At 37.8% G+C, this 26,587-nt stretch overlaps 1 protein-coding gene across 6 annotated transcripts in view; it reads left to right on the top strand.

Moving 5' to 3' along the window:
• Positions 1-26,587, top strand: part of ASXL3 (ASXL transcriptional regulator 3) — a 136,327-nt gene that overhangs the window by 98,984 nt on the left and 10,756 nt on the right. For all 6 annotated transcript variants that reach the window (XM_075744160.1, XM_075744159.1, XM_075744158.1 and 3 more), the window contains 3 exons: positions 18,025-18,121; positions 18,590-18,695; positions 23,816-25,769. In XM_075744160.1, coding sequence (XP_075600275.1) covers positions 18,025-18,121; positions 18,590-18,695; positions 23,816-25,769 — 2,157 coding nt within the window. The remainder of the gene's footprint in view (positions 1-18,024; positions 18,122-18,589; positions 18,696-23,815; positions 25,770-26,587) is intronic.

Raw genomic sequence — 26,587 nt, 5'->3', positions numbered from 1 at the left:
TGCCTTTTTAAAAGACTTTGTGCTAGGAGCTGTGTTATGAGAGTATAACTAATATATGGACATAAATGGTAACATATATGGACACAAGGGACTGGCATGCTTCAAATTATGTGGCTGTTAAGGATACATTGCACTACTGCAGTGTGTAGTGTTTCAACTGTTCCTTCCTTGCGAAGTGCTAATAAGTGACATGAGTTGGTCTGCAGTGCCTCCAGTGTTGCCACTGTAGGGCTGCACTGGAATTAGACAACAAAACATTCCTTACAGTTCTGAATCTGAAGACAGCCAAGGACTTGAAACGATGTTGGATGCAGGTGCAGTTAAAAAGAAGAGCAAGCAGAAATGATCCTCCATCCATGCTTCTGCCTTCTCTCCTTCTCTTCACCCTTTCTTTCTCCTTCTGTGTCTCCCCCCCTCCCTCTCTCTCTCTCTCCTCTCTCTCTCTTCTCCTCCCCACCCCTCTTTTCAGTATATTTGTTTTCCTTAAATAAAAAAGGGAAAAAGAGCTTGAGGGTTTTTTCCTAATTATTTTAGAACATTGCTATTCTTTGTCTTTGGATTATTTAAAGTCAAATTTCCTTTAGCTTGTTCTCTCTTCTGTTAAGGACATACAATCATTTTTTTGCATAGGAGGGCAATGTTTTCTAATGCCTAGAGAAAAGGGATTGGATGCAGGGTTTTATTTTATGACACTCATCAAAAACGACTGACTAATTTTAGATGTTTACGTGTAACATCCCTTCACCTTCTGCTTCTTGGGGTCAAAAGCATATGTCTCTTATTTTTATCAAAAGCTAGATGAATAGTGCCTAGCTGATTACCTCTCAGTAAGTTTCCCCAACATATAAGCATTGTTGGGTAATTTAATAATGTTTTACTTTTTGAAAGTCTCCAGGCATCTTTTTTTAAATAATTTTCATACATGCTTGTCTTGATCACGATCTATGTATGTTTTTCTATTTTACCTTTTTTTTTCCAGGCTTATACGCCTCTTCTAGTACCTTTATAAATACTTGGTGTTTGTTGGGTGTTTTGACATGTTTAGGATTGGTACTTGTATGATGGATGTAATCAAAAAATAAATTTTAATTGTAATTTCTATAATTTCAGTGCAGTCAGAAGGTACTGTTTGCTGCATATTCTGGTTTTCCTTATGTTTTACTTGTTTTTTGCTTCATTTTAAAGCATACTTTATCTTTTCATTTTTGCCAGATTTATTATTCTCCTTAAACTCTTCATTTAATTTCTTGCATCTGAGCTCATCCAGATTGGATTCTATTGTCTTTTTTGACACTACAGTGTATTGGAACGAATATAGCTATCCCACTTGTCTTCTTGATTTAGACAAGGTCTAAATTAACAAGTCACATTTCATTTTGAAAACATATGTTTGCAATTCTTCAGTCTTACTCGGCATACTTCCCACTTTAGTGAAGATGGAAAAGGTCTTTGTTTCTTTCTTTAAAAGACTCTTCCTTTTCTCCTCTTGTCTGAAGCAATTATTCCTATAGTAGTAGATATTTTCTTTTTCATCCTTTGATGTTTTATTTCTAAGTTTAGTGTGGTTATTTTTTAAATTACTTTCACCATCTGTCTTCAGAATCTGTCTTTTCATTTTGTATTTGAGGACAAACTATGTTATGTCAATGATCAGTTGGGAATGACAAGAGTTTTTCTTATAAGGATTGATAACTTCATAATCAGGACTAAATAAAATTTAGCTGTATTCTGGGTCACGTTATACTCTACTGTGAAAAGGTGAGACCTATGGAAGAGAGATGATACAGAGTGAACATTAGCACTCAAGTTGTATTACATCAGAATTGCTGTGAGAGACAGTGTAAGCTGGTATCTTTCAATGTCACCTACCTAAAACATGAAGTTGGGGTGGCTGAGTTTGTTATTCTGGGAGGAGCTCTTAAGTCAGGTCCAAGTATTGTTGTCTACTGTATTCTTTTGTGTTGGATGTATCTGTCTTATCATTCATGTACTTCTCAGCTTTCCTACAACTGTTTTGTGGTCACAACAGCAAAAAGGTCCTGATAGTTGCATCTTGTCAGAAGCACTTTTCTTACACTCCTGTTTACCTACTTTAAACTCAGAACCTCTTTCATTGTTGGCTTTAAATGCGTGGAAACTGTTTTAAGAAAGGATAGACTTTTCTTCAAAGTCATAGCACCATGTGTAAATGTGTGCATGTATTTTTGTGTTTGAGATGAGCCTCTAAGTGTTCCTTATCTTCAGGCAACGAAACAGTTGCTATCCTTTTTTTCTCTGTGTTTTTTGGCAAGCCCTGTCTGGTTTTTTTAAATGTTCTGTAGCTTCCAACTTCATTACTTCTTCCACATTCCTACCATCTGTGTCCTCAAGACCTGAAATCATAACGTTTTGTATTAAACTTGGTGATTACCAACTCCTTTGCTATTCATTCCACTCCCTTTTTTTTGCTCCTCTGCAATAATATACTGTGCCTTTCTCTGCACATGTTTCTCTTTCCTTTTTTTATGTATACCAAAACCATTGGCAAAAATTTGCTGCTTTTGAGAAAAGGCAGGCAGAGAAGACAAGAGGAGTGGTTGTCCTCAAGGGGAGCAGCCTATGTGTATGGACCTCTTCTATAGGGTGGATTACAGTCTCGTTCAGATCTTAGAGGTCGAGGTCAGAGGAGAGGCAAGTGGCATAACAGCATTGTGATGGGAGTTTGCTAGACCATCAGATCTAACTCAGCACTGGTAAGGCCACACCTAGAGTACTTTGTCCAGTTCTGGGCTCCCCAGTAGACATCAGTGGAGCTACTGGAGACTCCAGTGAAGGGCCACTGAGAGGATTAAGGACTGGAGCATCTCTCATATGAGGAAAGGCCTTTGAGATCTGGGACTTAGCCTAGAGAAGAGAAAGATTGGGGGAATCTTACCAATGTGTATTAATACCTGAAGTAAGGGTGTGACAGGACCGGAGGCAATGGGCACAAACCAAAAGACAGGAGGTTCCATATGAACATAAGGTAAAACTTTTTTTTAGTGAGGGCACAGATTGCCTAGAGAGGTTGTGGATTCTCTATCCCTGGAGGTATTCAAAAGCCATCTGGACATGGTCTTGGGTAACTGGCTGTAGGTGACCCTGCTTGAGTAGGGGACTTGGACAAGATGACCACCTCCAGAGGTCCCTTCTAACCTCAACTATTCTTTGATAGGGTGAGGAAGTGGGTAAACTATTTTTTAAATAACTTGAGGAAGTCTGCATCACAGATGTGGTTCTTATGGGGACTTCACCCTCCCTGTTATCACTAGAAGGGCAACACAATGGAATGCAAACAGGGAGATTTCTGGAGAGGTAATGGAGTAGGCAACTGGAGGTGATGCACAAGAGGATCTGCTGTTCAATAGCATAGAATAGCTGGTTGGGTGTGTAATAATAAATGACCATGCTAGCTGTAGCTATAGTGCCTGTGGAGTTCAAGATCCTGTGGGGAGCAAAGAATAAGTAGTAGTAGACTGAACAAAGAAAATTTGGGACCACTGCTGAATGAGGTGTATGATTTAATGACTATGGACATATACACAGCTGACATAATGTCTTTGCCTCCATTTTCACCAACAAGATCTGAGCTTTGTAAAAGCGAGGAGAACTGCCAGCAGTAGATAAGGACCAAGTCAGATCACTTGCGAGAACCTGACCTATAGAAATCCATGAGGCGCAACAGACTGCATCTGGGGGTGCTGAGAGAGCTGCGTAATGTCTTTGCAAGGACACTTTGTATCTGTCATCTTTGAAAGGTCCTAGAGATCACGGAAGGTCCCCAGTGACCGGAGAAAGGAAATGTTACACCCATCTTCAAAAAAGGCCAAAAGAACCCTGGGGTCTTGGTAAGCAGCGAGTTAAGTAAGAGCCAGCATTGCACTCTGGCAGGAAGGAAGGCTGGCAGTATCCTGGGCTGAATGAGCAGGACCCCAGCAGGTCAAGAGAAGTGATCATTGAAACCCTTTCTTTCAAGACAGACATTTGACATATTGGAGCGAGTGCAGTGGAGGGCTACCAAGATGGTTACAGGCTTGTAGCACAGGAGAGATGGGTTTGTTCACACAGAAGAGGAGGCTGCGAGGGGATCTTATGGCAGTTTGCAACTAGCTAATGGGAGGTTGTAGAGAAGACAGGGCTCTTCTGGGAGGCACACAGTAATAGCATTAGAGGCAATGGAAACAAGCTGAAACATGGGAAATTCCAATTTAGTTACCAGGAAAAATATTTTCACAGCAAGAGTGGTTAAGCTCTGGCAGAGGTTGTCCAGAGAGGCTGGGGAAGAGGCTTACTTCTCAGAGATACTCTGAGCTCAAGTGGGCAAGGCCCTAAACAGCTGCTCAAAATGCATTGGATCACGTGGATGTCACCACATGGCTGCTCGCTCCCCCCCCCAGTGGGGGGATGGGGAGGAGAATCAGAAGAAAAAGGTAAAACTCATGGGTTGGGATAAGGACAGTTTACTAGGACAGCAAAGGAAGAGGAAAATAACAACAACAATACTTAGAATATTCCAGGAGGATCTGCTCCATGATGGCTGGATGGTCAAACTCAAAGAGTTGCAGTCAACACCTTGATGTCCAAGTAGAGATCAGTGATGAGTGGCTTTCCTTAGGGGTCGGTATCGGGACCAGCACTGTTTAACATCTTTGTCGGTGACATGGACAGTGGGATCGAGTGTACCCTCAGCAAGTTTGTAGACCACACCAAGCTGTATGGTGGGTGGTTGACATACTGGAGGAAAGGGATGCCACCCAGAGGGACCTTGAGGCTTGAGAGGTGGGCCTATGTGAACCACATGAAGTTCAGTAAGGCCAAGTGCAAGGTCCTGCACTGTGCTCAGGGCAATCCTAAGCACAACTACAGGCTGGTAACCTGGTCTAGTGGAGGGTGTCCCTGCTCATGGCAGGGGGGGTTGAAACTAAATGATCTTTAAGGTCCCTTCCAACCCAAACCATTCTATGATTCTCAGTATGATTCTGTAGGTGATGTCTACTGCTTTTTCCTCAGACCTATCAGAGAAAGCATCTATATTGATGCCATGATTTGTTCTTGAGAGCTCCATCCTGGTTGGTGCTTGTTTCTTTGTAATCTTCTGATTTCTTTGTTGCATTATTTTCCCCCACTTTTTTTTTCCTCCTCCAGTATTTGAAATCTACATTCTGTATGTGTGAAAATGTGGAGAAGTAGAAACACAGCATGTTAGCTGTTCAGTAACAGGCTAGCTCTTTAATGTGATTTAAGATGATTTGTTAATGTTCTTGTTTTCCTTTGTTAGTGTATCTCATTTTTTGCCTGGCCTCTGATTTTTATCCCCATGTGAAGTGTATTATTATAGTTTAATAACACAGCCAGGTTAGTACTTTCAATATGATTCTTTCTGGTCTTGGAGACTAATGAAAAGCTTGTGCTTTAAGCTGATAGGTTCCTGCCTCTTTTTTTTTTTTTTTTTTTTTTTTCCTTTTTTTCCCCTATACTGACATAATTGCAAGGGTGTACTTTGACCTAGCATCATTTCTGTAAAGAATTTAGAGAATTCTTAATTTCTTTAATCAAGCTTTTACAGCTACTAATCTAATAATTGATTGAAGTCCAGTGTTTTTATTTTGCTGTTCACTGTGTGGCAGCTTGTGTTCAAGATGGTTTTATTTTGCTGTTCTTAACTTTCTTGTTGGGGCCCCTCACACAGTTTTTTTTTCAAGGCCCAGCACTGCCACAGGTTTATCCCCATATAGTTCCTTTTTCTGGATTTCCAAACTCTGTTTCCCTGCCAGTTCTGAAGGAAATACGAATTATCAATCACCCCTACAGGTACTTCTTGTGGACTTTTGAGCTTTGTCTTTTTGTGACCCTTTCCCTTACCATGTAAGGTTTGCCCAGAAGTTCAGAGGTAATTCAGTACTGAGGAGTTCTATAATAAGACAGTCTAAGCTAGACATTGAAGCTGAATGGTGGCAGTGGGGCTTTAGGGTAGAAAAGCATAAACCGTTTTGCACTGGAAATAATGATGTGGGTTAGTCTATTGCTTGTTTCTAAATCAGATTTGAAAAGAAGATATGGTCATGATTATGGACAGCTCAGCAGAACGATCCATTCATTCAACTTTTAAGCAACAACAACCTTTAAGCAACCTTTTCATTAAATAAATAGTATTAAATCTTCATCTTGAATATTAAGCATGGCCAGTTCACTTCAGAAACTGTGGAAAGAATCCAGAGAAGGGCACCAAAATTTACATGAGCCATTAAAAAAAATCTAAAGAAAAATTACTGGATTTGGGCTTTTTAATCTACCAGAATCAAATTAAAGGTGAAGAATGGCAACTTTAATAACAATCAAGTGCTGCATTTCATACAATAGGCAACTAACCCATGAAACTCTTTTGCATACTAGAAGTTAGAGCATTGATTGCTGGCAGAGTTTAACGGATATAAATAGAAGATGGGGAATGCATATATATGAGTAGTAGCCACAGTTATGTCAAATGGATTGAAATATTTATGATAAATAAAAATCCCCTTGTTTAGTCTTATGCCAGCTGAGCTAAATAGAAATAGAAATCTTTTCTTTGACAGCTTTCCTAGTAATAGGCTACTATATGATCTTTCACAAGCTTTATCTACGTGATCTATTCCTTGCAATTATCGAGGGTTGGTTCAACCTCTGATTTTATCTGATACTGTTACCATATGGTACCACTCACATATTACTGACTGCTGAAAAATATAGTATCTTTGGTTAACATTGAGTTGTGTAGCAGAAACACTATCATCAGAAATGCAGCCATTGTTTAGCAGAACTTACAGATTTTTGTGACAACTACAGCTGCTTTTCCTTTTTTTACCCAAGCACATTCACGTGCATTCTCTGTCATAGACTTGCTAACTGTTAGAGCATCCTTTTAATTTGGTCCCATTTATCACAATCTCTTTGAATGGTAGTTGTGTAAGTGGAAAAATTACTTTTAGATAGGTAATGGCATTCTTGAACAGTCAGCAGTATTCTATAGGAAATGGAGAAACTTCCTCAATTATTTTCATATTAGGAATACATGCAAGTGTACTTAAAAGTATTTTTGAGATGGACAAAAGTTAAGTTTTATAATTGCCAACTAGTACTTGACAGGGAGGGCACTAGCTGTGGAGAACTCCTTGACATAATTGGTTCCCAGATTGTTAGCCAAAGTTATGAACAGGAGAATCATTGTTTTGCATTATTATATAGAATTTAGGCTTATATAAGTGCAAGCAGATCTTGTTAGTTTCTGAAGAATGTGTCAGTCAGAAATTAAACAGTCCAGAGACTGACAAGAGCATATATAGTAATAAGTTCTGTTCCCCTTCTTAGTGCCTTGTCCATTTTGCAATGCTAACTTTTTTTTTTTTTTCTAGAAAATGTTGCTATGAACAAAGCATATGGCCTTCTAATACTACTCTCTGCAGCCATTCTGTATTTCCCAGCGATAATTTCTGGCTCTTGGGCTTAATGAAAAGTCTGTTCTACAGAGATGCCCCTCTCAGCCTCAAGAACAGAAAGTATCTAAATTTGCTTTTAATATACCTCAAGCTATCAACTGCTAGCAAAGGAGTTGTTGATGAGTGAGTTAGGCTCTCTCCAGCCATCATGAAGCATAAGTGTGGTGGTTGATATGACTGTTTTGTGTTTGAGAAAGATGGTTCCAAAAACTGAGAGATTGCGTCTGCAGTACAAGCTGAGCCAGAAGACAGTGCAATGCTCCATGCTATGGCATCCATTTAAGATATTTTGGAACTAACTGTAATCTAAGATACAAATCTCATGCAGGCAAAGCTAAGCCATTATCTTATGAAATCACAGTGTTGCTGAAGGCCATTCTGTCCAAATGAGTGGTTGTTTTAGATATGAATCATGAGCTGTGGTCAGTTACATTAGATTGCATAGAGCGACTCCATTGGAAGGGCATGAAGAGGCTAGGGGCCTTGAAGACAGAATGCAAGGACTGACTTAAACACCTTTCTTTTTTAAAGAAGGTTTGCAGTTGGTCAGAAGAGAAATGCATGCAAGAGCACTTTTAGTTTTCTTTTTAATGATGATGTAATAGATGGCAATTTGATATACTGTCCCTTAGCTTTGTAAGCTGTTAAACACTGTTACTAATTTTTTTAAAACTTCTTTAGCATCTTTTATATCTTAACGTAGAAAACATGCAAAGAAAGGACAATTTATCTGGTCTTCTCTACACTAAGGCAGAATCAACAATGCTTTTTTTTCTTCATAGATACTGCCTAAAAGGTTTTTGGGCTGTTCAGTGATGGAGAATTCACAGCCTCTCCAAATAAGTCTAGTGTTTCATTGTTTTGACTGTTAGAACATTTTCTGTTCAGTGTCTAATCTGAATCTCTCTTGCTGTAATTCTATTATTCTTTGTTCAGTTCAGCATCTATGTGGAGAGCATGGAGATTACTGTGTTCATTTCGCCGTAGCCTTCAAACATGAAGGCGATAACCCATTCCCCGTCTCCCTGTTTCTTTTTCTTGAAAAGCAGGCCTTACTAATGCAGTCTTTCTAGATCTAGAACCTTAAATCTGTGCTCAGCCTCATTTCTGTCCTTTGAACTCTGTACCAGTTCTGAGTTGCAACAATCAAAATTGAACATATTACTCCAGCTCAAGTGATAAGTAACACCAAGGAGAGCAGAACAAATTTCTGTGTTTTCACACAGAACTCCCACTTATAACTTCCAATGTTGTGCTCACCTTTGCAATTTTATAGCAAGGTTGACTTATATTCAGTTCGTGATCAGCCCATGTGCTCATAAGCCACAAATAGTTTTCTACAGATGCACTGCATAGCCACTTAGTTTCTTCATTGTGTATTTCTCTATTTATGTATTACTACAAGAGTCTGAAACTTTGCATTTGCCACAATTGCAAAGCCCTACTTGTTCCTATTGTTTCCAAAGTAATTCTCAAATCCATCAAGAGAATTCTAAGTTTCAGTTGTAGATCTCAGTGTACTCAGTCCCCCTGTGACTGATGTTATTTGCAAATTCCTTCCATTTTTTAGATTATGCCCCTGAAATACAGCCTTCCAGTTAATAACAAATAAACAATAGTTCCCAAAGTAAAGACTTCTGTGTAGTTCTGTAGCCACCTAATTACAATTTACATATCCTAGCTTTGCTTAAGAAAATGTCATGTGACATGGCATTGTTAAAATCAAAATATAATACTTGTGCTGATTCTGTTCTATCACAAAGGCTTTTATGCTGTCGGAAAGAAAAAAGGCTGACTTGACATGACCTATTCTTGACAAATCCGTATTGGCTGTTGCTCAACTCCTTGTTAACTTCCAGGCAGTTGTGTATAGTGTGATATCTTGTGCTTTAATCATTGCATATCTTCTCCAGAGCTTGAAGACAGAGGGAGCAAGCAAGGTATTTAAACCTAGGCTTCTTGTGTCAATTGAGATGTGTTGTGGTATGTAGTCTAGTACTCAGCTGCTTCTTCAGAAGTTTATAGGTCCCCTGTAGGTTCTGGGTTGCATCTGCCTAGAATGTTTCCATATGATTATCTTAGGACACCCTAGGGCATCTCAAAAAAGAATCAGTTGTCTGTGTATAGGCCATAGAGTTCTTCTGAAGCAGGCTTAGTCTGTAAGTCCTTAGCTGTGCTTATCCCCTTCTTTAGACACTGGTGATACATATGTGCTGTATGCATATAGCTAACATGTATAATTTTGTGGTTATCCTCTTCACTGCTCTGAAATCTATCTTTTAACAGTTCTGAAATAGATTAATAACTGGGCATTTAACTAGGCTAGTCTATCAAGCCCAGATTATTTGAATGCATTTAAGTCATATTTATTCAGCTCCTTGCTTGTTCAAGTGTGAGATCTTACCCTTTTGCTGCTGATATGGATTGTATTAAGCACCTGAATGGAGCAGATTTGCGGTGAAGATGGATGCAAAAAAGGCAGCAAGAACATTAGCTTTGTCTCTGTATCCCTCTAGCTTTTCCCCTGTGTTGCACAGTGGACTAACATTTTCTTTCATCATCGTCTTGCTCCTAATGTACTTATGGAATTATTTCTTCCGGAGTTAGATGTATCCCTTGCCAACTGTGTCTAATTTTGGCCCATTATACCATGTTCTGCTGTGGTATTCTTGCTTAGTAAGTTGACCTCATTTCCATTCCCTGCATGCTGTGAGATCAACAGTGAGGTCCTAACTAAGACAATGTGGTCTCATTGTACAATCCCCATTATTTCTTTGCAGGAGGCTTTGCACTCCTGTGGTCAGTATTGTTTATTTAAAGAACTGTGAGGTTTCTTTAACCCCTTTTTCACTAGCACTGCATTCTTGAGGATTCTCCCAAACTGTTTTTGAAAACAAAGCCGATGAAAGTATGCCTACTTGAAACACATTATTTTGTTTAATTCTGTTGTCATTTCTTGTTTCTTCTTTTTTGCCAAACAATCTTTAGTCTTTTATATTACTATCAGTCATATGAACTATCAGATCTCCATTTTGCCAATTAAGTCAAAATGTTGATTGTCAACTAAATCTTCCAACTCCTCCTACGTACCATTTGTAGTTCTTGCATTAGTGTTCAGCCATCAAAGACTGAGATAAATGTACCACTGTCACCCTTCTTTAACCCCTCCATTTATAAATAAACTTTTTTTGGCAGTGGTCCACAGAACAGTATTTTATTTTGTTTGATTTGCCCATACTATTGGACCTCATATATAAATACAGCATTCAAATTTTGGAGAAATTAGCAAGTTTGTCTTTACAGCATGTTCCTTTCCCCTGTGAGGGCTGTTTTCCATCTTTGCTCACCTATTGCTCTCTAAACTTGCTTGGGGTATCACGCCGCTGATGAAGATGCCAAAGCCGTTCTGCCTATAGCACCTATTAAACCACAACTTAATTACCAGTATATGTCTATTATTGCTGATAAACACATCAACAGATCCCTAGGCTCCATGATGAGTCCTACAGCCTCCTTGTCACTTCTGATCCATTCAATCTCATTTCTGGCTGTATTCTCAGAGTGAAGGTAGATGGACATCAAAGTTTAATAACCGGTGAAATGGGTAGAGTTTGCAGGCATCATCTCTACCAACACCTTCATGAGGTTCATCAGATGGTCTGTGTTGTCCTCATTCCCCTTCATTCCTCCCTTGGAATCCCCTTTGGAAGTGGTGAATCTCTTGGACACTGGGAGCACTGGCTTGTCTTAATCTGTTCTTGGGATTGGTTCCTCTTTTTCCAGAACAGGTTCTAGTTTTGGGGTTACCTTTCTCTGTATATAAAGATCATATGAAGATTTGGAGGGTTTAGCACAGAGAGAGTTTTTTATCCTCTGATGATGTGCTTGGTTGCATTGTGCTGTTCTATCTGAATTTCAAACTTGCCTAACAGTCACACATGTAAACTAGTTACTGGTGCCTGAGACTGCCTATTTAAAATTTACATGTACTCATTTTAAACATACTGTTTAAGAGGAATAGGAGTGTAGCCGTTCGTGTCCAGTGCAGCAGATGTGGGTTTATGGTCTGTTGTGTCAGGGCTCAGGAGTATGTTTGGGACTGCTTATACCTGGAACATTTTGTCCAAATGTTTCCACAGAACTTGTATCTAGTTCTGCTCTGTGTGACAAAAGGTGTCTTTTCAGTAGTTAATGACAAGGTAGGTGGCCTTTAGAAATGCATTGCTTCATCTTTTATGTTGTGCTTTATAAACATTAACAGGAATTAATATGGTCAGTGCTTTTCTCATTACACTTTTCTGTTGTTGCAGTGTGTTACCTCTTTGTAGCTTTCCTGTATCCAATTTCTGAGTTGTTTGGCACAGAGGAGGATAGGTTTCACCTCCAAATGAAGACATCTAGATTTGTATGTCTGCAAGCGTGCTAAGTGTCTAAATCTGATTACAGACAATGCAGATTGAGTCAACACATGAACAAAGAACCTGAAGAGCTATTTGTCTTACTGTAAAGCAGATGCCGACTTATTGGTCAGCTGAATAGTCCTCTAGGCTCCATTGACCGCATCAGCTAGACATCCATTGACTGTAATAGGAGACTGGAAACCTAGGCCATGTCTAGACATTCACATTAGTTGTTTTAATACCAACCATTCCAGCCAGGAATGTCACCACCCTCCATTACTGTATTGGGTTTGGTGAAGATGGAGTTGATTCTCCCCACATCAGCCCCCACAGAGCCGTGCTGTGTATCGGTACCAGCCAGGTGTTGGTAACAGCCCGGTGCTGTGGCTGCTGCTGAGCAGTGCTGGCACAGCACCCAGGCTGTCTCTCTCCAACATCCCCCTCAGCAGCAGGCTGGGCCTGGGCAAGGTCTTGGGAGGGGACACAGCCAGGACAGCTGACCCCAGCTGACCAAAGGGATGTTCCATACCATAGGATATCTGCTCAGCAAATGTAGTTAAAAGTCTGATCTCCTCTATACTTCCTTTACTGTTAGTGGAAACAGAGGAGCTCTTCCAGAGTAATGATACAGAGTACCTAAATTAAGTGATTATTTTGTGTGCTTGGACTGAAACAGTTCTGTTTCTTGGAGGGAGTTCCCCTTAATAATGAAGATTTTGGTGGTAAAATACAGATACTGGTCTTCCCTGTCACTGTGAACTTTTGCTTTTTGATCATCAAGAGTAAAATGAGCCAGGCATGTTGTTTATCCAACTCTCCAAACTGTTTGCCTTCAGAAAGTCAGTCACTATGGTTGCCACATCTTCAGATGCTACATTTGCACTCTGCATTCGTCACAGGTCAGTTTGATGCTGGTGCCCAGTACTGGAGAATCATGTTTGATCCATGTTACAAAACAGCAGTGGTTTCTCTCCACATACATAAATAAAATGTAATTTTTCCTCTGTGTGATATAAATGCTGCTAAATTTTTCATTTTTAATATTCTGGAGGCTTTAGTGCAAAAGTGTCAAAATGTATTTTCTCGTACCTTCCACCTTTTGCACGTAATTCCTTTTACATGCCTTTGGGAAAGTCTGTGAATTATAGGACTGTTCTTCCCCCAAGATAAAATAATATAAAAGTACAAAAGAGGGTTAGTAGCAGTTTGTAGAAAGTGTATAATTACTTGAGTGATACTGAACACTTAATTTGGATGAATCTTCACTTCTTTTGCTGATTTTTTGTTTGGTTTTGTATTTTGAGGTATTATGGTCAAATGGTGTGATGTTCACGCATAAGCTTTCATATAAGAAATATGTTAACTTCACAGGAACTATATATAGTGGATAATTAGCAGTTTTATAAATACATTGGGAGAATTTTGAATCATTCGAAAGAGAGAAATAATAGACTTGCTAATTCCTTGTCTTCAAACATTCCAGCCAAGATCAGAATACCTACTGGTGGTACACACCTGTGCAGTACTTGCTGTATCCCTACCAAACCACCAGTGTGCATTTTCAGGTTGAGCTACAAAAATAATCCCTGCCTTCTTGTCAGAAAAGAAGTTTCAGTGGAACTTGAAGGAAAATAATTGAAGTAGTTGTTCATAGAAACATTACTCATTTCCTTTTGATAAGAGTGTTTGACATTTGCTTTGTAATTCAAACAGATGTTGGGTTTTAGCAGATATGTTTTGGGGTTGGATGGGTTTTTTATTTGCTTTCAATAAAAAGACGAACTTTTAAAAGCCATTGTGAATTCTGCACACAAGTATTAATTAGAAAACATAATTCTACCATTGTGCTTAATCAGAAAAACAGAAATTTAAAGCTCAACAGAATAAAACATAAACTTTCGAAGAAATGTTTATTGTTCCAGCTCATTACCACACTGTCTCTGTTGGACAGCATTTTTTAAATACCATAAAAATTAATAGTGTATTTAAGAACTGCTTTATTGGCATGTTTCTTCAAATTCTAATTTAGACCTAGTGGTTAATTGTGCTGTCTCTATCATCAGAGCATAGAGAAGTAAATACACCCTTTGGCTTCAAAATTTTCATTTTCTACTTTAACTTTTTGGCTTAGGTGAAAATGAGTTCTCTGGGTGAGGGGTAAGAAAAGATGATTTCAGTAGAGTTTGTTAGCTAATATTGTAGGAGGAAGACCTCTTAGTCCTTCCAAGTTTAACAGAGCAGAAAGAATGTCAGCCTAATTTCACATGACTTAGGGTATTGAAAAAAGGACCAAAACATATTTGTTAGTGTCGTTGTTTCTGATAGACTCTTCCTGGTACACAGAAAGTGTTCCATTCCCTCTTTTTTCCGTGTAGATGTAAAATTGCTCATTCTGTGACTGTTCTAACTTGCTCACACTTTTTTTCCCTGTCTAGAAATCTTTAAATGAATTCAAAATAGCTAAACAATTCTTGTTAGTTTTGTTTGGGTTGTTTTCCTCATTTGAGAGCGGATCTGCTTTCTGCTTAGTACTTTTTTTGTCATACAACATTCTGAAAAATTCTGTCTCATTCACTTTAGCTCTTTGGCCATTATAAATTTCTTTAGCTTTTTTTCCACCCCCCCTCATCCTTTTCTCTTTGAACTTTAACTAACTAAATAAATTCTTCCTGTTCCATTCCCAGCACAGGTTTTCTTTGATCTCAAATCTCTGAGCACATTTGGCAAAGTCACTGGGGCTGGCCAGCTCTTTATTTCCTGCATTTTTTCCATTGGTAACTCTTACCCTAAATTACGTGTACCAAGTCTAGGTAATGACAACTACTTTCATGCATTCCTCCACAGAGTTTTAGTCTGAAATTATTCTTTCATATGTTAAAATAGATCACTGGAAGCATCTCCTCTAATTAATTAGTGTGTTTCCACCTTCTGTATCATTATATACTCTTCTGTCTAGATTTTGGCTGTTCCAGCTACTTAAATCTTCCATGACTTATGTGGTCCCATGAACATAGGTCTCAGGAAAGCTCCTCCTCTGCCAGTCATCAAAGGCAATGACTGTCATGAAGTCAGCAGTAACTTCTTGAGTTTGTTCTTCTTACTTTTCTTAACTTAAGCATCTTTAAAATCATATTTTCAATCTTGTGAACATAGTTCCCTAATACTTTTAAGCTGTAACAGTTAATATCCGAAGTGGTCAGTGCAGCCTGCATCTGTTTTCCAATGCAGTCCACCAATGATCTGTTGTTCCATTGCTGCTAGTTGACCTTTACTAATCTCTCTTCTTAGGTAACCCACTGCAATCTTCTGATTCTCCCTTTCTGCTATTCTTCTGTTGTGGGTTTGCTGGGTTTTTTTTATCCTTTGTTTTTTTCTCCTACTTAGCATTTTTCTGGTCCACAAGAACTAATGAACTTTACCTATGACCTTGCTAACATTTGCTTTCTGTTCTGAAGTTCCAGCCTGTCCTTTTCTCTCAGGTAGTCTAGTTAACATTTGAATTTGGTTGGACAACTTTCTAGCATTTAGCTTGAGGTTTGCAGTTTCTTTTTCAAACCTTATAAGAAATTGTGCACCCAAAAACTAGGCATTTTTTTCCAAGTATATTAGCCAATAAAATAAAAGATGCAGTAACTCTTCCTACAAAGCTTGCTTTTCTCATGTCCTTACAACAACAGGGTTACAACGAAGCTAATACTGTTCTTGTATTCAGATGGTAATCTAACTTGGCAGTCTTCATAGTGCTCTTGGTTTATGCAGCCTAGTGAAATAGCTCAATCACACTTGCCTACAGTTTCATATTATGTATTATGCAATCTGAAAGTGGATGGCTGCTGAAAAGTGGCATTCTCTTTCCGCTTCTTGTGGTAAATTCCAGCTTTGCATGCGATCTAATGATCATATGACCTTAGGATAAATTGGATCATCTTGCAAATTTAACAGAAAATTATTGTCCACAAGTTATTGCTTTCCTGTGAGATTTGTTGATCTGGCTAGTGATATGGCTACACTGTTTGCCATCAGCTAAGCAGTGAAGTTTCAGGAGGACCATGCCTTTCAGAGGTAGCCTGCAGTTAAATGAGGTTTAATATGATAATAACAATCCCACGTCTGTATTATTCTTTCCTGCAAAACACTGTCAGGCTTTGGGATAAAATCTTGAATTCATGGAAGTTTGGAGTAGAATGTACATTGACATGACTGGATGTTACTGTTTCATCTCCTTTTGTGTTGAAGTTGAAGGTAGTTTCAGCACCTTTCTTTGGAGAACAAAGAATTGTTTATTTAGTAACTTGTGATTCTTTTCTTTATAACTCTTCATCTTACCTTTTTAGGAAATTGTGTAAGTGCTGTTTTCAACCCTCTACTGGTTTGTTTGTTCAGACGCAAGAGGCACTGGTATCTAAAAATCTCACTTTAATATATTAATTCTGGAATTTAAATATTTCTGGAAAAGTTCATTTGTGCAGAAAGAAGATAATGTATCATACCAATTTGATTTATGCAATAAGTATCTTTATGGCCTTTCTCTTGTCTCACTGATTTTATTTTCTTGCTGCTTCTACTCCACGTTTCACTGTTTCTTTCCGGTTTTCCTCCAGTTTCAGCATTAGTCATAGCCCATCTGTAATTACTATGCATGTGTTTCGCAACCCACACCATGAAAAGCATAGAGGCATTATATATCCACCCTACTTGAATGCAAATCCTATGACTTGTTGGCAAAACAACGCCATAGAACAGGAAATCACAGGCAGCAGTACTTTAGGTTCATATCCTGCTGAGGGAGCCTGGTACCATGCTCATACTGTTTTCTTGCTGTATCAAATGCCTTTAGCGCTGCCTGTTTTCTAGAGTCCATCCTTATCACTCTATTTCTCTTTTTACTACTTCACATCTTTCTGGTTTAGTCCTGTGAGATTATTGTGGGACAGGATGTCAGCTAGGCAATGAGTAAATTAGCAAAGACTGTTCTGAAAGTAGGGCCAGTATTATCGGTGAAATGTAGAGCTCAGCAAGGGAGATACAGCTAAATATCATTTAATGTTTCTGACACGTCTGCTTCTTTCTGGCTCCAGTTTGAAACAAGCACTGAGAATTAGGGGATATTACCAAGCTAAAACGTGTTAATATGCTGGAAAATGTGCTGGGTTTTACTGCTAGATCACAAATGGTGTTGACAAATATTCATCTCTTAGTTACCTTAAAGGGTGTAAAATGAACTATAGTGAGACTGTTTATTCTAGCAACATTACTACTTCTGCTGTTTCCTCTCTTTCTCTCTGTATTTGCTAATTTGTTTTTAATGTCTGTTTGTTTATTATGCTAGAGGTGATACCCACTGCTAATTTGTTTTATATAATTACTTTTTTCAGTTATTCGAATTCTTTCAATAGTCAGACATATCTTCAAAACCTGAAAATAAGCATTAAGTTTTATGGCAAAAGAAAGCTCAATAGTTGGATTGCTTTTAAAAGTTATTGTAAAAAATATTGTAATTAAGACTTTTAATGATGTTCTATCATTGAATGTTTGACAGATGTAGAAAGTAAAAATAATTATAATGTTCTTCCATAGTTTTCACTGTTGATGCCCATAAAATTATTTGTATAGCTGGTTTTAGTGCAGAGTTTACACCCGTTATTTTGTTAAGGTTACTTGTCATCCAGTCTTATGCCAGTACAGCATATTAGCTAATATGAGTGTTAGGTTTATTTAGAAACAGCAAAGTTACGGTCTTCATTACATTTAATTAATTTGTTTTGTACGATATTCCAGGCAGACGCACAAGTACAGTAATGATCTTGATTTTTGATTGTGTACAATAGCTCTAGACATAGGCTCAAGATAGGAGGCTGTGATTAAAATGCATCAATCAGTTGTAAACTGAGTTATCAGTAGTACTGATGACTGATTACTACTGAAGAGAGCACACTGATGCTGGATTAGCCCGCTTGCATTTACAGTAACAACTATAATGAAAATGCTGGTTTAGTAGTAGTAGGTAATTTTCTTTGTTATTCCCACTCCCTATCCCACCCCATTTCCCTTAATTGGAATTCTGGTTTTATGTAATCTTAGCTGACGCTATTTCTGACACTATCTTCTGCTACCATCGGCTTATTTTCTAGATGGGAAGTGATGGAGTTTTGCGCCTCAGTAGTTCTGCTCTAAATAATGAATTCTTCGCATATGCAGCGCAAGGGTGGAAACAGAGATTGGCAGAAGGTAACTATCTCCTTGTTCTCAGATTTACCAAAGGTTAATTGTTTTTATGAAGAATGCCTCTGTTTCTACGTTGGAGAAATACTTTTAGAATAGAAAGTGTAATACACCAGTAATTCAGCAAAAGAAAAATTGCTGATTCCATTTTAAATTTAGTGCACATTTTTACAGCTTGCTGTGGCAGCTTATTTTGACAGTTAAAAAAAACCCCAAGCATTTTCAGGCCAGCCTTGGAAACATAAATGCATGTAACTAAATCCTACCAATATACTTTTGAAATACTGATGTTATATGGTAAATTAAATCTTGCTATGTCACACTCACTTTTGTTTTTCTTTATTTTCATTTAGAATTGTTGGTTGACTGTAACAGAAATCACTGTATGTCATCTTTGTATTTTTAATTTATAATTACCCATCTTAAGTTAATCCTTGACAACTTTTATTCAATATGTTAGTATTTGTTTTTTAGGAGAATTTACACCAGAAATGCAGTTGCGCATCAGACAAGAAATTGAAAAGGAAAAGAAAACAGAACCTTGGAAAGAAAAATTCTTTGAAAGGTTTTATGGTGAAAAGTAAGTACTGAAGCAAATAAAAGCATTTTTTCATTTTCTTTTAGGAGGAAATGAAAATATAATTCTCTGCTTCACATAACACAGTCATATGCTGCAAAACTTAATAAAGCAGTTATCAAAGGCAGTCATTCCCCAGTATAAGAAGTTGTGGGTAGAATTATAGTGGTGTGTCTGCACTTGCATTACAATTGCATTTTTAAAGGTTCATAACTCATCCATAAAAGTTCATTCCAAGGAGAGCTTAAGACACAAGGCCCAAGCATGTGAGTATTTTCTAATTATCTTTTAAAAGATAGCATTTGTCCCCTCCTGCAACATATAAATACAGCTTCTACAGACTAGAAGACCAGTATAGATATTTCTGTAGTATGTTTTCATTTCTTTTATTTTTTCTAAGCTAGTTGCAAAGTTTCTGAAATCAAATAGTGGTTTTTATTGTTTGATTGAGATGGCCCTTTGCTGAAGTAGAGTAATACTGTGTGGATATACAAAGTGGCAATGGCTAGTCTAATTTTAGAAGTGAGATGCAAAGAATAAATACCCTTAAATGACTAAAATGAATTACGTAATATCACTGCAGGTGCACAACTGTGGGGAGTCAGCACAATTTCATTGATGACAGTACAAGATGGCATTCTGCAGCAGTCAAAGATTTAGTTCTTATATTCTGGGGTTTTTTAAAAAATCAAATTTTTAAGGACATTCTCATCTTTATAAAATTGAAGAATCTTCCTTTTAAAAATTGCTTCAAAACTTAATCCATCAATACTTAGAATTACATCTCTGGTTTAAAAAATATTAAGTATTAAAAGTATTAATTATTATAAAGTATAAACTAGTTATTTTAATGTTACTGATTTTTTTTATTATTTTCAGGTATGTTTTAATGGAATTTATGAATATGACTTAGCAGACAAAAATGTGCCAGGGGAACCATGTGCCGTCATCACATGAGATGTCTTAGTTTTGTTGTTAGATGTTTTTTACTTAGGAAATCCAGGTCACAGGGAACCCTTCATATAAGTGATTAACTTACAAGATTAAGGCATTAAGTAAAGTGTTTCTGCAGTAACAATGCTACTTCTTGGAATCCACTGTCTTGGACCACTGGGAAATATAATGAAAACAAGGCAGCAAATGGACAGATCCATTTTAATATTTTATTTTGCACATCCTTGCTAGGTGCTTTCTCCCAGTGTGAATACTATTTCTACACCACTTTATCTTTAGATATAATGGAAATTCTAGGGTCTTATCATGGCAGACTTTCTTATTGTCAAGTGCTTAATTTCTTACTGAACAGCTTTGAGACCTCCATGTAGTCCAGACATTGATCCCTTTAGTATCAAAAAATACTAATAAGGTTTTTAGGTAAGGAACATAATGGCTTTTCACTATGCATGTCAAGAGAAGAGTCAGTTACCAACCCTTCATGAAAGAAAGGGCTATGTAAGGTATTGACATGAGGCCTTCCACAAGAAGTAGAAGTTTAGTACCAGCAAAGCATGAGCAGCTCACTCTAGCTGAAGCCTATTCCTCAGTCACAAATGACTGTCACATGCACGGAGAATGATACTCATAATTTTACAGAGCCAGCAGTCCTGCCGTGCTAGCTGAATGCTGGACACTGTAATGGTTGGCAGGTAATTACTCAGTCTTCAGTGATACATGTCATTTGGGTTGATAAGTTCCTGGCATCAACATTGTTATGCAAAATGTCATATTGCACATAATTTCCATTTTGACTACAGTATTGAATCTGGTCCCCCCTGCCCTTTTTGCGGCTTGCATTGTTTCACTTGCATTCTTCTTCCTGGCTGTTATGTAGACAGATTCTACTTCTTTGCTGCTTGGCCAAATTTAAGTACTTTTTCTCATTATTTACTGACCAAATGGTAGCTTTTGCTATAGTTTCCACCTTGTGTAACTTCTCTCCCCTTTTTTCACTTTGGTTTTTAAACTTGCTTTGAGTATGATTGAGCTTTGTCTATTTTCTGCTATGTCGATTCAACAGAAGTAGCAGAGTTTGAAACTTCCCTGAGTCATTTCTCACATGCACTGTCTGCAAAATGGATCTCTCCTGCAGTCTAACTTACTCAACTAACAGTCAATGTGGTATTTTTTCTCTGACTTCAGCTAATTTGATCTTTTAATATTGCATAAGTAAATTCAAGTTTCACCTTACAGTTAGAGAAGAACCATCAATAGATATAGAATCTTGTAAATATTTTTACATACTCCCCAGTTCATGGCATTCAAAGGCATTAGAGTGCTTCTTCCCTGTAGCTCTATACAGTATATTTCTTGTGTGTGCTCTTATCTCTGCTCAGGCTGTTTATCTTAGGACTGCCAGTTGTAGTTTACTTCCATCCATTTATGTTCTCTTTCTACTTTCTCATGGTTGTTCATTTTTCCTCTCTCTGACTTAAAAAACGAAAAACTTCATTGTGCAGTCATTTATCCAGAATCAGCTGATGCATGTCACCAGAAATTCATGTTCTTCTGGCTTGTTGCCCCAGGATTGCAAGGATTATACTCTATTGTTTCAATATATTATTTCTTTTCCCACTCTTGAGAGAGTTACGTGTCAGGATAGTACTGCCAGCTCACTAAATCAAAGCTTTAATTTTGGGTAGACCTCCTCTAAATTTTATTGCTGATTTAATCCTTCATATTCTTCATTATTATTTTTTTATCTATTCTCCCCAGTACTACTTTCACAACACTAGAATATCAGCATCCATATATCCTTGAGTAGCTATTTGGGGTTTTTTTTATTTGATGACTGACTGCCCTTACTTTCTCAGTTAATCCTGTCTTTATCAGCACTTTCCCTCATGGCTGTTTACTGCTGTCCTCATATTTTTGTGCTGTTTTGCAAACTTTGGGTGCCTGTTTCTCTGAGGAAGATGACAGATCAGCTGTTTATCTTACAATCTGAGATTGCCTTAAACAAGCTGATCTTGAGCCTTCTCCTTTTGAAAGCCTTTTTCTTCACTGCAGTATCTTCTTCAAGATAGTATTTCCATTACTTCAGAAAACCAACTAATATTCAGTTACATGTTTTGCTGGCCTTAATCCTGCATTATCTTATTTTTCTCACACTTCTTCCTCTTCAGTATGTTACTAGAATGTGTGTATTTGCGTAGTGTTCAAGTGACAGTTGCATTCACCTTTATCCTGTCCTTCATTATGTTGCTGATTTTCATTCCATAAAGACAACTACCAGGCAATACCATTTCGTGATGTAAGCCAGCTAGAGAAAATAGACCACTGATTTTGTTTTGACTAATGCAGTGGATTTCTTTCCCCTCTTCATTTTCCTGAGATAACTTTTGCTCATTTACACAAGGAATTTTAGAGACAGGAAGTTACTCACCTAAACCTAGGTAAACTAAACTTTACTCACCTTAACTTATAACCTAAACTTAGACTATATAGGAAACCTATGGTCTATTCAGAAGGAGGACACATCTTCTGAAATGCATTCAATGTGGGAGATGTAAATTTGCTGTTCTGAATTGCTTTCTAGAGGATCCTTCCTCAGGGTATTAATGGCATAGGGAATCTTTGTGCATATTAAGTGACTAGTAGTAGGCAATATTAATAATTACCCTGAGAGTGCTCTTTTGGTTACCAATTCCAGCCTGGGTTTTTAGTGTGTGTTTATGGCTATCACTGTAATGCATCTGTTCAGTATTTTTAAAACGTGCAACCACAGGTTTTGATTTTTTACATGTTTATTCTGTACTGTCATATACATGGGCCTTTGCGATCTCTGTATCCTCTGACTGCACATTGACAAGTTATCTTGCTTCCATAATTTCTGAATGTCTTTTTTGCTCGCTTAGTTCCGTATTATTCTTTACTTTCTGATTAAAATGAGAACCGAGATCAAACTTCTATTAATTAGATTCAAACATCCCTAAGACCATGAAATTTATTTTAAGGCCTCCAACCAAGCTTTTGTGTATCTTCTGCTATTACGGAATTGCTGAGGCACAAAGTCTGCTTGGAAAATCTTAATAAAGATACTGAAACACCTGTACTCCAATTGCCCTTAGAAGGAAATGAGGATGTCAGAGTGCATATATTTTTAAATATAACCATTTTTTCCAGCCTTTGGCTTTTGTTTTGTTTTGCTTTGTTGTGGTTTTTTGTTGGTTTGGGGTTTTTTTTTAAAATCTATTGAAGTAATAAAACTTTTTTTTTAACTAATACTTTCAGGACCAAAGGTAAGAAAATCTTCAGAAGAGAAGTATACATAGGAATGGTTCCTTTGCACTTCATCCCTGAGAATGAATGCATAGATTATAAATATCTGTCTTTTTAGCTCCTTAAGAATGTTAAACTTCTTTTTAATTATAGTGAAATCGAATGAATAATATATACATAGATCTGTTTATTTAGAAATAGTTTTTATCTTAAATGTAGTATTTAGTTTGCTGAAAGAATGGAGCAAAACCACACAAGCTGTCAACTGAGATCTTTATAATTGACTTTTGAGTTGTAAAATGAGGCTGAAGTGGAGTTATTTTGATTTTTATCATAAATTTGAAATGACTTTCAAATTACAAAACTGAAGCACATGCTTTGCCTTATTAGTTTCAGGTACAGCTTTTTCTTTAAAGTACAGCATTTAAGCCATATTGCTGGCTGTGCTGACCCTAAATGCAGGTGTAGGAGGAAAAAAGGAATTTCCTTTAGAACTGTTACTGATGAAGAAGATATAGTTGTGCATTTGCTCTGCAATGCAAGCTGTAATAGTATTGCAGTGCTGGTATTAAAAAAAAAAAAGCAACAAAAACAAACACAGAAATGTGTGCAGCTTGCTTTTCTGTTTCATTGAAGTGCCAAATAGTTAAATAATAGATTACTTATTTTTAAAATATTTAAGTTTCTTAACACTGGTAAGAAAATCTGGATAGTTAGTTTCCCGAAATATATAAAACTATATGTACAACCATATAAATTAGTCACCCACCACTTAACCAAACCACTGTTTTAAATGGGAAAGTATGTCCTTTTTGTAAATAAAAGATGGGGGCAAGAAAGACGATCTTATTACTTTATCGTGTCTGTGATGAAAATACCTTTTTAATTTGTGTGGTTTTATTTAGATTGGGAATGTCAAGAGGAGAATCAATGAAACTCACTGCAGCGCAGAACAATGATGAAGATGAAAGCAATTCTTTGTGTGAATCTTCTGGTACACCTGGTCCTTCTAAGCAAGCAACCTTTGAGGACCAAGAAAAGAAAGGTGCTAAAATTCCGCCTTTACCAGAGAGAGATTATTGTCCATCTCTTTGCAATATGGAACAGGTTCCTGTCAAGGATCTAATGGCAGACTCAGAGGATATTCTGATACCTGAAGAATCAATCATTCAGGAGGAGATTGCTGAAGAGGTTGAGACAAGTATTTGTGAATGCCAAGAGGAGAACCATAAAACAGAACATGAGTTTTCTGAGGAGTCAGTAAGTCCAGCTGGCACAAATGAAGAAACAGAGGCAGTGCAGCTTGCAGACAGCACTGAGTCCTGTGTCATGATGAATGATGTAACTGATACTGTATCTCACATTGAAATTAAAGTGGAGTTGAAGTCAGAATGCCCTCAGGAGGAGATGTCAGTTGTGATAGATCAGCTGGAGGATTGTGTATCACCAGCACGATCAGCTTCATCCACAAACTCTGTCAGTGATACAGCAGAGAAGGATTCTGAGTCTGCAAAAGAGCTAATTGCACCAGAAATGCAAAACGCTGCTCTGGAAGGCTCCTTGTTCACTGGTGGAGGCATCGCGGTGGATATGGAGCTTCAGAGTGACCCTGAGGAACAGTTATCTGAGAATGCTTGTATTTCTGAAACTTCCTTTTCCTCAGGAAGTCCAGAAGGACCATGTGTTTGTATTGCTTCTCCTGGAGGAGACACTCAGTCAACTTCAGAGGAACCCTGTACTCCAGTATCTCTTGAAACAGCTTGCTCATCTGAAGTGTCCAGTACTGAAAACACTGAAGGTGATATTCAGCAAAAGGCCAGTGATGAAAACTTGCACACACCTTTAATGTCAGAAATCTCTCCAATGTCCACCTCGCCTGTAACCTCAGAAGCATCTCTGATGTCGAATTTACCTTTAACATCAGAGGCATCACCAGCTTCTAATTTACCTTTAACATCAGAAACATCTCCAATGTCTGATTTGCCTTTAACATCAGAAACATCTTCAGTATCTTCTGTTCTTCTAACTTCTGAAACATCCGTAGCAAATAGTTTGCCTCTTCCATCAGAGACATCTCCAGTTTCTAATTCCCCAAGCAATGAAAGACTTGTTTTGCAACAAAGGAAATCACCGTGTTTGTTGGAAGACTCCCTTCCCACTTTGAAAGATGAAAGCTCTGCCATTCCTAAGGTGGTTCAAGAAGAAAATCTTGTCGTTCAGCCAAAGCAACTTCAGAGTGCCCCTGAAAATATGAAAGTTGGTCCACTAACAATTATACCTGATACTTCAGTATTGGAAGAGCCTCAAAGCAAAAACCTCAGTCATCAGCCATGTAAGTCACATTCTGAAATTGAGAAATCTTATATTGCATCCATCCCAGAACACTCTCCTCCAGAGGTGATCAAAATTAAAAATCATAGTGTTCAGCAAAGAGGTGACAAGAAAGGTACACTCTTGCCATCAGAGGTAGCGGTCTTACCAGAAGGATCAGTTGGCAAAAATATCGAACTGCTTCCATCAAAGCCACATGATAAACTATATACCTCATCTCTAGAGAAAGCTACGTTCTCTGAAGTGTGCAGAAGTAAATCTCACAAGCTAACAGGCAGCACCCAAAGCCGTCTTGAGAGTTCACATTCTTCCAAGTCATTAGAACCCACAAAATCACCTGAAGTGAGGAATGAAAGTAGAGACCCAGAGATCCCAAAGAGGAAAACAGCAGAACAGCACAGTTTTGGAATCTGCAAAGAGAAGAGAGCTAGAATAGACGATGATCAGCCTAACCGTAGTGCTTCATCAACGAGTCCATCTGATAAAGATCAACCACCCAGAGAAGAACCCCGAGTTCCACCCCTTAAGGTAAAGTAACGAATAAACAGGCTGACTTGGGAATGAAAGTTTTATTATCTCTCTCCTACTGACTGCATGCAGACATAGCGCATGGTGTATTTTTTGTGGAGGTGTGAGGGGTTAGTTATGATGGTTTTGCTTTTACTATTACATTCCTACCATGCCAAATTACTTCTCACATAAATATACCTATAGTTGTTCAGTCAGGGTCTTTACAACAAAATTGCTTTTGTGTGAGGGAAAGTTTTCCAGGATCTACGGCTTATTCTACTTCAAGAGCTTCCCCATCATTTACACAGTGCTACTTGGTTTTCTAATTGCCCAACTGTATTATCCGCTCATTTTCCTGTGGATGACTTCTCCAACAAGCACGAATAATAAATGTTACCATAACCAATACTAAGAAAAAGAACCAGTGCCTTAATCCAGCAAGAGAACGTAGAGTCAAAATAGCTGGAGATTCTTTACAAGCCCAGGGCTTGGGGTAGGCTGAAGTATAAGAATTCCCTGTAGAATTAATTGGAAACAGAGACCTGGCTATCAGGGGGAAGCGTCTAATCAATATGTGTATAGATATCTTTGCTAATGGCAGAGCACACGGTAAAAAAAGATACACCAGCTAAGCAAACTCTTTTATGTGCATCATTCTGCTATGTAAGAAAGTAAATTCCAGTTAAAAGCTTTTTTTTTTTTCCCCTAACAGAGGGATCTATAGATTTAGTTATATAAGGCTCAGCATTTTGACCCTTTTAATTTTGTACATGATAACATCAGCCAAGTTTTAGATCCAATTTGCTGAACTTAAGCCATTGACTTTGCAATACTAG

This window comes from Balearica regulorum, chromosome 2, assembly GCF_011004875.1.
Source record: "Balearica regulorum gibbericeps isolate bBalReg1 chromosome 2, bBalReg1.pri, whole genome shotgun sequence".
NCBI classification, from domain to species: domain Eukaryota; kingdom Metazoa; phylum Chordata; class Aves; order Gruiformes; family Gruidae; genus Balearica; species Balearica regulorum.
The sequence above is the reverse complement of the archived record's forward strand: the minus strand, read 5'-3'. Positions and strand labels throughout refer to the sequence as shown.